This window comes from Silurus aristotelis (genome assembly GCF_946808225.1).
Source record: "Silurus aristotelis genome assembly, chromosome: 18".
Taxonomy (NCBI): domain Eukaryota; kingdom Metazoa; phylum Chordata; class Actinopteri; order Siluriformes; family Siluridae; genus Silurus; species Silurus aristotelis.
This window is the reverse complement of record NC_139591.1, coordinates 24,058,895-24,068,894: the sequence shown is the minus strand read 5'-3', so window position 1 is coordinate 24,068,894 and position 10,000 is coordinate 24,058,895. Positions and strand designations below refer to the sequence as shown.

Genomic DNA, 10,000 nt, shown 5'->3' with positions numbered 1-10,000 from the left:
CGAGGATTTCTGTGTTCACCTGCAAATAAAAACATTCTTCTGCTGTATAAGAAATCAGACTTTATACATCACTCCTATTTTACACACACACACACACACACACACACACACACACACACACACACACACACACACACACACACACACACAATCTAGCTTTAAACTGCAAAATCTGTGTAGTTACTCAACACAAAGCAGTCTGTAAATGTGTCAGATAAGATCCGGTTAGTGTATCAATTCAGGTTAGTGTATCAGATCAGGTTAGTGTATCAGATCAGGGTACTGTAACAGATCAGGGTACTGTAACAGATCAGGGTACTGTATCAGATCAGGTTAGTGTATCAGATCAGGTTAGTGTAACAGATCAGGTTAGTGTATCAGATCAGGTTAGTGTATCAGATCAGGTTAGTGTAACAGATCAGGGTACTGTAACAGATCAGGGTACTGTAACAGATCAGGTTAGTGTAACAGATCAGGGTACTGTATCAGATCAGGTTAGTGTATCAGATCAGGGTACTGTATCAGATCAGGTTAGTGTATCAGATCAGGTTAGTGTATCAGATCAGGGTACTGTAACAGATCAGGGTACTGTAACAGATCAGGTTAGTGTATCAGATCAGGTTAGTGTATCAGATCAGGTTAGTGTATCAGATCAGGGTACTGTAACAGATCAGGTTAGTGTATCAGATCAGGTTAGTGTATCAGATCAGGTTAGTGTAACAGATCAGGTTAGTGTATCAGATCAGGTTAGTGTATCAGATCAGGGTACTGTATCAGATCAGGTTAGTGTATCAGATCAGGTTAGTGTATCAGATCAGGGTACTGTATCAGATCAGGTTAGTGTAACAGATCAGGTTAGTGTATCAGATCAGGTTAGTGTATCAGATCAGGGTACTGTATCAGATCAGGTTAGTGTATCAGATCAGGTTAGTGTAACAGATCAGGTTAGTGTATCAGATCAGGTTAGTGTATCAGATCAGGGTACTGTATCAGATCAGGTTAGTGTATCAGATCAGGGTACTGTATCAGATCAGGTTAGTGTATCAGATCAGGTTAGTGTATCAGATCAGGGTACTGTATCAGATCAGGGTACTGTATCAGATCAGGTTAGTGTATCAGATCAGGGTACTGTAACAGATCAGGGTACTGTAACAGATCAGGGTACTGTAACAGATCAGGTTAGTGTAACAGATCAGGGTACTGTATCAGATCAGGTTAGTGTATCAGATCAGGGTACTGTATCAGATCAGGTTAGTGTATCAGATCAGGTTAGTGTATCAGATCAGGGTACTGTAACAGATCAGGGTACTGTAACAGATCAGGTTAGTGTATCAGATCAGGTTAGTGTATCAGATCAGGGTACTGTAACAGATCAGGGTACTGTATCAGATCAGGTTAGTGTATCAGATCAGGTTAGTGTAACAGATCAGGGTACTGTATCAGATCAGGGTACTGTATCAGATCAGGGTAGTGTATCAGATCAGGTTAGTGTATCAGATCAGGTTAGTGTAACAGATCAGGTTAGTGTAACAGATCAGGTTAGTGTTATAAACAAGGTTAGGGTAAAAATGCTCCTCATTCAGATGTTCAGCAGAGACATGGAAAAGATGCTGCAACTTCACCTCTTTACACCTGCTGTGAAAAGCCGCCTCCATTTTTCTCCTGGTCTCTGGAACATGACATCTCTTCATCAGAGGGAAATAGTGTGGGTAGGCCAGTGTCACCCTGTACCATCCGTCCTCCGCCCTCTCCAACCCGTTTAAATAACTCTCTGCCAGACCACCTGCACGGAGAGACACCACCATCATCATCTCCTGATACTCACACTTCCTCCAAACTCATCACACTGCACGTGTCTTTGTGTCACAAGCAAATAAGGTCCTTTTAGATCTTTCTCCAAGGTTTCAGACTCTGATACAGATCTGCTGTTTCCAGGTAAAACCTGGACTCACAGTTATCTCCAAAAAAATCAATCCATCTGAAATAATCCTGATCTCAAACATCTGAATGATGAGGAGGAAATAAATCTGACACTCATATGTGAGGAGTCACACAGATGAGCCGTGGTGCTGCTGCTTCTGTAGAATATTTGCTGATCACGTCGCATGTCCACTGCCTTACCCAGTTCTTCCGGGGAGAACATCAGCACCGTGTTTTCTTCATTCACATTCTGGTTGAAGTCTATTGAAAGTTCACTTATTCTTTTAGAAAGTGCTTTGATCTCCTGCAAATACAAAAGACGAATAAAAAAACATACTGAACAAATACAGCAAACGTAACACACGTGACATCAGTGTGTGGAGATACGAGAACTGTGATCAATGTGATCTCACCTCCTGCACATCAGCAGACAGATGCAGTCCGTTTCTCCTTCCAAGTTTAATCAGTCGCTCCATAAACCTCCTGGACTCAGGGAACAAATCAGAACACTGTCTCTCCTGAGAAAACACACAGAAAGCTCAGTTCAGGAACCTTCAGGATTTGTTTCTCACACTGTGGTCTGGAGAAATCTGGAGAGAGTAGAGCTAGCTCTGTGGTTAAAGGGTTGGACTTCTGATCAGATGGTTGTGAATTAAAATCCCAGCACCACCAATTGGAGGCGGTTACTGCTCACCTGCTCCAGGAGATCAGACGAGTCTGTGAGACTTTAGAGTGCAGATCTTTCAAACCGCAGTCACACAGAAAGTTCAACTCTATTATAGACAAAGTAAATTCTCTGAGAGGATCACTCACTATAGCAGCGTAGCAGAATAACACACACACACACACACTCACACACACTCACACACACTGTCTTACCTGCAGCGATATGAGTCGGTGGAACACGTCAGATCTCATACTCATCTCTACATCAAACTCGGACAGGCGTTTGTCTGCCTCGGTGCTCGCAGATCGGACGTCTTTACACGGAGAGACGTACTGAGGGAAGTCCAGCATGTGCCGGGACGCTGAGGAGACATCACACAGTCACAAGTCAGAGAACACAGAATGTGAGACAGGAAGCAGTGTGTGTGTGTGTGTGTGTGTGTGTGTGTGTGTGTGTGTGTGTGTGTGTGTTTGTGGCTCACACACTCACCAGCGTAATCCAGCTTTGCCTCTGCTAGAACCTGTAGCGTGTTCTCATAACACACTTTCTCCACGTCCACCGCCGCCACCAGGTCATACGCATGCTTCATCCGCTGCATCAGCTTCTCCGTCCGCTGCCGGATCTGCTCCGGGCTCAGGTCCCACCTCAGCTCATGCCGGTTCTCACACCAACTCCAACAGCTCTTAGCTGAAACGTCCTGAGCGTCCAGAAGAATCATCCTGAGCCTGGAGCAGAACCCAAACCCTCTGAAATACACACAATTACAGTTCACATTCTGGTTCTGTCCAGGATCAGAAAAAAACCTCTCCATCACATTGACCTTCTAACAGACCACTGGAACACAGGAACCTGTGAAGAACCCGAGAGAATACTGGGACATGTCTGTTATTAAATAATGTTAGAGAAAATAAATATGCAAATAAGATATAAAATAATAATCATAATAATAATCATAATAATAATAATAATAGCTGGAAAAAGTTACATTTTTATTTGTAGAAAATAAAATTATAATTAAATGAAAATCAAAATATATATTGAACACACACACAAACACACACGCACAGACACACACACATACACAAACACACACGCACACACAGACAGACAGACAGACAGACAGACACACAGACACACACACACACACACACGCACAGACACACACACATACACAAACACACACACACACACACACACACACACACACACACACACGCACAGACACACACACATACACAAACACACACGCACACACAGACAGACAGACACACAAACACACACGCACGCACAGACAGACAGACAGACAGACAGACAGACACACACACACACACACACACACACACACACACACACACACACACACACACACACACACACACACACACACACCTGCTGCTGCAGGAGTGAATATAATAAAACTATAAAAAAGTATGAATGAGGGTGAGGGTTGGTCACTGAAGGTTTCTCCTCGAGACTGAAGCGGAACCTGAGCTCCTCTTTAAACCGGGAGGTGTTTCTATAAAGAGATTTTGAACCCCGGGGTAAATATAGAGCACTCAGTGTCCCCGGGGGTCCAGCTAACACACAATCCGACCTGCACTGGACCTGCACTGTACCTGGTTCTTCCCACAGCCACTCTGAGGAACATCATCTCACACCACCAGCCTCGTGTTTATCTCCAGTCTAGAAGTGAACGTGTGTGTGTGTGTGTGTGTGTCAAATCAACTCTTCCTCCTTACACAGTAGTGCACGAACTCTGCGTTGACTCCTTTCCTAAACTTCTCCTTTCTTTACCATAGCATCAATCACACGCGACCTTAATCACGTCCACGTGAACAAGCTGTTGCTATAGAAACCTGCATAAATGGTTTATCGAGCTGCTGTTATAGAGAATTAATCAACACATTCGTTCTGACCAATCACAGTCCAGAACACAGCAGCTGTGTGGTGTACAGATTCATTCATCTACACCGAGATCCTTCAGAAAACATTCACATCACTTCCGTTTATAGGGAAGTGACCGAGTCGGTTTGAGACGCGCCCTTCTGCGCCTGCGTTGTGAGAGAACGCAGTCGCGTCCCGGTTGGCCGCGCATGCGCAGTGTGCAAGACGCGCTGTTTGCGCAGTTGCCGTGACGCGGTGGGGCAGAGTGCGAGGTGCGCGCGGATCGTGCAGGTAGGTGGGCGGGGAGGGGGCACCACCAACACCATCACATCATCATCATCATCATCATCATCAACACCACCATCATTACAACATCACCATCATCACCATCATCACCATCATCATAACAAAATCACCATCATCACCATCATCACCATGATCACCATCAGCAACACCATCATCATCATTATCATCATCACCACCATCATCATCATCAACACCACTATTATTACCATCACAACATCACCATCATCACCTTCATCATCATCATCATCATCATCATCACAACATCACTATCAGAACATCATCAGCAACACCACCATCATCATCACCATCATCATCAACACCACCATTATTACCATCACAACATTACCATCACAACATTACCATCATCACCATCAACATAACATCACCATCATCATAACAACATCACCATCATCACCATCACCATCATCACCATCATCATAACAAAATCACCATCATCACCATCATCACCATTATCACCATCAGCAACACCATCATCATCACCATCATCATCATCATCATCATCATCACCACCATCATCATTAGTATCATCAACACCACCATTATTACCATCACAACATCACCATCATCACCTTCATCATCATCATCATCACAACATCACCATCAGAACATCATCAGCAACACCATCATCATCACCATCACCATCACAACATCACTATCATCACCATCACAACATCATCATCATCAACACCATCATCAACATCACAACATCATCATCCCTGATACTGAGAGTTCCTCTGCATGTAAGATGTCAGCATGAAGAACTTTCCTCCCTCTGGCTCCTGGTGTTTATTAGAGCAGTGAAGCACTGGTTTTGTTCATCTCTCTTTTTTTTCACGTTTATTATGGTGCACTTTTCTTTCTGCTGTAATTCTGCATGATGAGATGCTCAGTGTAGAGAAACAACTTCCTCATTTACATCCCACCAGACCATCATGTGCATGTGTGTGTGTGTGTGTGTGTGTGTGTGATTACTCAGCGCTTATGCACTGTACTGTGTTGTTATATACACTATATATCCAAAAGTATTGGGACACTCGACTTTTCCACCCATATGTGTTTCTTCTACAAACTGTTGGAGAAACAAAGTTGGAGACACACAATTGTACTGGACGTCTTTGGATGCGGGAGCATGAGATTTTGTCTTTACTTGAACTAGGAGACCCAAAACCTGCTCCAGCATGGCGATGCTCCTGTGCACACAGCCAGCTCCATAAAGATCTGGTTGGAGTGGAAGATCTCCTGCTAAGTGAACACTGACTGCACCCCAGGAACCTCCTCATCTTCTTACCTACATCACTACCTGACTTTACTAACACACTTGTTGCTGAGTGAAATCTAGTGGAACATCTTTTCAGAAGAATGTTTTTTTAAAACAGCACATTGTTCAAAAATATTCACATACCAATCTTAAGGTCAGGTGTCCACAAACCTTTGGCCATACAGTGTATCTGATGTTCTTAATTTGCACAGATGTCTCACACACACCAGTCCTGTGTGTAGGACCAGTGAAGTGAGTGTGCAGAGAAGCTGTTGCATGTGAGTGAGAGAAGTTCTCCTCAGCAAGCACTGAGCTCAGAGATCATCACTTCAGAATAATGAGGTGTGGTTTCTGCTCTGTTTCAGGGCAGGGTTTAACGCTGCAGTGATGTTTGTCGTTCTCCTCAGGGTTTCTGCTCTCAGGCAGCATGGCCGTGGAAAAGCGCTTGGCATATTCCATCGTGCAGTTCCTCCGAGACCAGACACACTCAGGGTCGTGTAATTCTGATGAACAGGAAAGCCTTGAGGGTAACAGAGAGAGAGAGAGCGAGAGAGAGAGAGAGACTGTGGGATCAGAGTGAAGAGTGTTTGGGTGTAAACAGTGTTTGTAATCAGTGTTTTTCTTGTTCAGTTGCAGTACAGTGTTTAGAGACGACGTTTAAGTTTAGCGCCAGTGACGTTCACCTCGCAGCTCCACAACCTCTCAGAGAGATGTTCCTCAACGCTCTGCTCAAGGTCAATTACAAACACCTGTCCATCAGTCCATCAGTCCATCAGTCCATCTATCTATCTATCTATCTATCTATCTATCTATCTATCTATCTATCTATCTATCTATCTATCTATCTATCTATCTATCTATCTATCTATCTATCTCTCTATCTATCTATCTATCTAAAACTCTACATCCACAGAACGACATTGTGATGTCACAAGAAACGTCTGCATCTGCGGAGGACATCGAAAGAGCCGAGCAGCTGAAGAATGAAGGTACATAACATTCACACAACATTCACACAACATTCACACAACATTCACATAACATTCACATAACATTCACATAACGTGTGTAGTTTGTATCACGTTTCTCAGACATGACTGTAAGTGTAATTACGCTGTGTATTTTTGTACCGAATCTCTGAAGGCGGTTTTACAGTAAATAATAACAATAACAACAACAATAGTATTAGTAATAATACTAATAATAACAATAATAATAATAATAAGAAGAAGCAAAAGAAAGAAGAACAACACCAATAATAATAATAATAATAACAATAAAAATGTGTTTCAGGAAATAATCACATGAAGGAGGAGAACTTCAGCTCTGCACTGGAGTGTTACAGTAAAGCTGTACATCTGGACCAGAGGAATGCAGTTCTTTTCTGTAACAGGTCAGAACACACACACACACACACACACACACACACACACACACACACACACACACACACACACACACACTGGTGCTGAGAGTGAAGGAGTTTCACAGTTCTCACGTTCCACAAGCCCATTAATAATCCTGCAGATGCCGGGATCAGAACAAATGATGCAATAAACAATGAAATCTAAAAACCTAAAAAGTTGCTGTGTGTGTGTGTGTGTGTGTGCGTGCGCGCGCGCGCGTGCGTGCGTGCGTGTGTGTGTGCGTGCGTGTGTGTGTGTGTTTCAGGGCTGCAGCACACAGCAAACTGGGAAATTACACAGAAGTGATTGGAGACTGTGAGCGTGCCATCGCCATCGACCCCAGCTACAGTAAAGCATATGGGAGAATGGGGTGAGTTTAAATCTCATCTCCCCATCTTACACACACACACACACACACACACACACACTTACATCACCCTGTACACCTACAATCACTCACTCCATCCGTTTCATGTAGAAAACCCCTCTAGTAGAAAAGGCTTTGCAGGTGGTAGAAATGTTCTGGTGGTGATTAATCATTTGTGCAGCACTGACTCTAACACTCAGACACTTCCTGGTGTTCAGAGTCATGCAGGTTCTGCAGCAGATCAGGTGGATTCTCTGAGAATATGCTTACCTGCATGTAGATCCTCCACCTCTGAGTTGGAGATTTGTAATGATCCCGCAAAATACAAGATATGTGCATGACATATTGATACATGTGTTTGATCATGCTTTCTTCTCGAGTTCATAAAATAATGAGACCCACATTTCCTTGAGATAAAGTCTGCCCCCTGCAGGTGAACTCTCTGGGCAGATGTTCATGCTGTAGTTCTGTAGGTGTGAATACTGAGTGTGTACATTCAGTAACTTCCTCCAGCATCTGTAACACTGAAGTGTGGAGGAAAATGATCAAATCTTTTTTTAACCGCTTTTTGGTTGTTGGTTTGTAGATTGGCGCTCGCTACCATGAGCAAGTTCTCAGAGGCCATCACTTACTTTAAGAAGGCGCTGGTACTGGATCCAGAAAACGACACGTACAAGTCCAACCTAAAGACCGCAGAGCAAAAAAAGAGAGAATCCTCAGGTTCTGTGAGTAGAACAAGCGCAACTGAAATATAACAAACCGTTTGAGAGCCAAAATGTTCTTGGGGCCATAGTACATTGTTCTGTGCAGTGTGTGTGTGTGTGTGTGTGTGTGTGTGTGTGTGTGTGTGTGTCTCTGTGTGTGTGTGTGTGTGTCTATGTGTGTGTGTCTCTGTGTCTGTGTGTGTGTGTGTGTGTGTGTGTGTGTGTGTGTGTATGTGTGTGTGCTTATTACAAAATGTTGTAGCTGATACAATGGAAGTGTTTGTCCATTCTGGGAATGTGTGTCCCCCCAGACGGTGTCTAGACTGGGCTTCGACATGGCCAGCCTCATGAACAACCCGGCCTACATCAGCATGGTGAGCAGCGCCGGGGTTCAGAGCAGCTTTATGGTCTTTTAAAACACCGTAAACTTTAGAATGTGCCACACATTGACCTTTGTGTCCTGTTGGCTGTAAATGGACGAGTTTGAGATGTTTGGAACGTGAGGTTCTCCACATGGTTCTAACAGGTCTATTGTTAGAATGAACGGTGAAGCTGAGCAGCTCGGACTCGTGCAGGTTAAAGCTGGAGGTCTGTAATGTGATCATGACCTCATGCTGAACCTCTGAAACCATAATCTGTGATCTGAATGTGGAGATGATGAGCGTGACAGCTGCTCACAGTCTGGAATCTCTCAGTGTAAACATCTCTGCAGTCTCTCCTGACATTTACACACAGCATGAATAAACTGTGAGGTGTTTCACAGTTAGTAAAGATTATGGAACTGTAGTCTGACAGGATCTCATTGGGGTTTGTCATTATCAGAGTGATGGAGTGATGATAGAACATCTGAGCTGAAACACACTGCCGTGGGAGAAAAGCCTGCTGATGATTTCACTAAGTGTGTGAGAGGAGAAGAAAGGAGGGAAACCTAAAACGTTCTCTTTTTCACCACATGATCACGGCTTCTCAGAGCATCATCTATAAAGTGTTGAAACTCCGATTCGTTTGTGGTTCATCTCCTCTCTCTGTTCATCTCCAGGCTGCCAGCGTGATGCAGAACCAGCAGGTCCAGCAGCTGTAAGTGCTCCACTATTTCATCATCATCATAATGTATTGTTGAGGAGATTAAAGATCTCAGTAATGAATTCCTGTCGGTGTTCGTTGGAGACACGGCAGCTCTCAGTAATAAAGTGTTGGAATGTGTGTCAGGATGTCAGGAATGGCGTCGAACGCAGTGGGAGGTCCAGCAGTAGCAGTTGGAGGGATGTCAGATGTCTCCAGCCTTATAGAAGCGTAAGTGTTAATTCTCCTTAAAAAGATCTGATTATATCTCAGTCTGTCAGGATAATGTATTCTCTCTCTCTCTCTCTCTCTCTCTCTCTCCTCTCAGTGGTCAGCAGTTTGCTCAGCAGATTCAGCAGCAGAACCCAGAGTTGATAGAACAGTTGAGGAACCACATCCGCAGCC

At 43.9% G+C, this 10,000-nt stretch overlaps 2 protein-coding genes across 6 annotated transcripts in view; one reads left to right on the top strand and one right to left on the bottom strand.

The window, feature by feature from the left end:
- The window catches only part of nln (neurolysin (metallopeptidase M3 family)), a 13,935-nt gene extending 9,345 nt beyond the window's left edge, over positions 1-4,590 (bottom strand). For 2 of the 3 annotated variants that reach the window (XM_083568882.1, XM_083568884.1), the window contains exons 1-7: positions 4,199-4,318; positions 3,077-3,333; positions 2,800-2,948; positions 2,334-2,438; positions 2,122-2,224; positions 1,623-1,783; positions 1-19 (exon numbers count right to left, since the gene is read on the bottom strand). The exon at positions 1-19 is cut by the window's left edge and continues 117 nt beyond it. In XM_083568882.1, coding sequence (XP_083425008.1) covers positions 1-19; positions 1,623-1,783; positions 2,122-2,224; positions 2,334-2,438; positions 2,800-2,948; positions 3,077-3,305 — 766 coding nt within the window. In that variant the 5' untranslated portion in view covers positions 3,306-3,333; positions 4,199-4,318. Of the gene's footprint in view, positions 20-1,622; positions 1,784-2,121; positions 2,225-2,333; positions 2,439-2,799; positions 2,949-3,076; positions 3,334-4,198; positions 4,319-4,342 lie in introns of those variants that run through there. The other variant, XM_083568883.1, reaches the window with a different exon arrangement.
- Positions 4,591-4,659: 69 nt separating this feature from the next.
- The window catches only part of sgtb (small glutamine rich tetratricopeptide repeat co-chaperone beta), a 6,292-nt gene continuing 951 nt past the window's right edge, over positions 4,660-10,000 (top strand). For all 3 annotated transcript variants that reach the window (XR_014537915.1, XR_014537916.1, XM_083568895.1), the window contains exons 1-11: positions 4,660-4,762; positions 6,464-6,583; positions 6,687-6,790; positions 6,970-7,045; positions 7,350-7,449; positions 7,728-7,832; positions 8,416-8,554; positions 8,845-8,907; positions 9,573-9,610; positions 9,743-9,826; positions 9,924-10,000. The exon at positions 9,924-10,000 is cut by the window's right edge. Coding sequence is in view for 1 of the 3 variants with exons in the window: in XM_083568895.1 (XP_083425021.1) it covers positions 6,484-6,583; positions 6,687-6,790; positions 6,970-7,045; positions 7,350-7,449; positions 7,728-7,832; positions 8,416-8,554; positions 8,845-8,907; positions 9,573-9,610; positions 9,743-9,826; positions 9,924-10,000 (886 nt within the window). In the remaining 2 variants the exon portion in view is untranslated. The remainder of the gene's footprint in view (positions 4,763-6,463; positions 6,584-6,686; positions 6,791-6,969; positions 7,046-7,349; positions 7,450-7,727; positions 7,833-8,415; positions 8,555-8,844; positions 8,908-9,572; positions 9,611-9,742; positions 9,827-9,923) is intronic.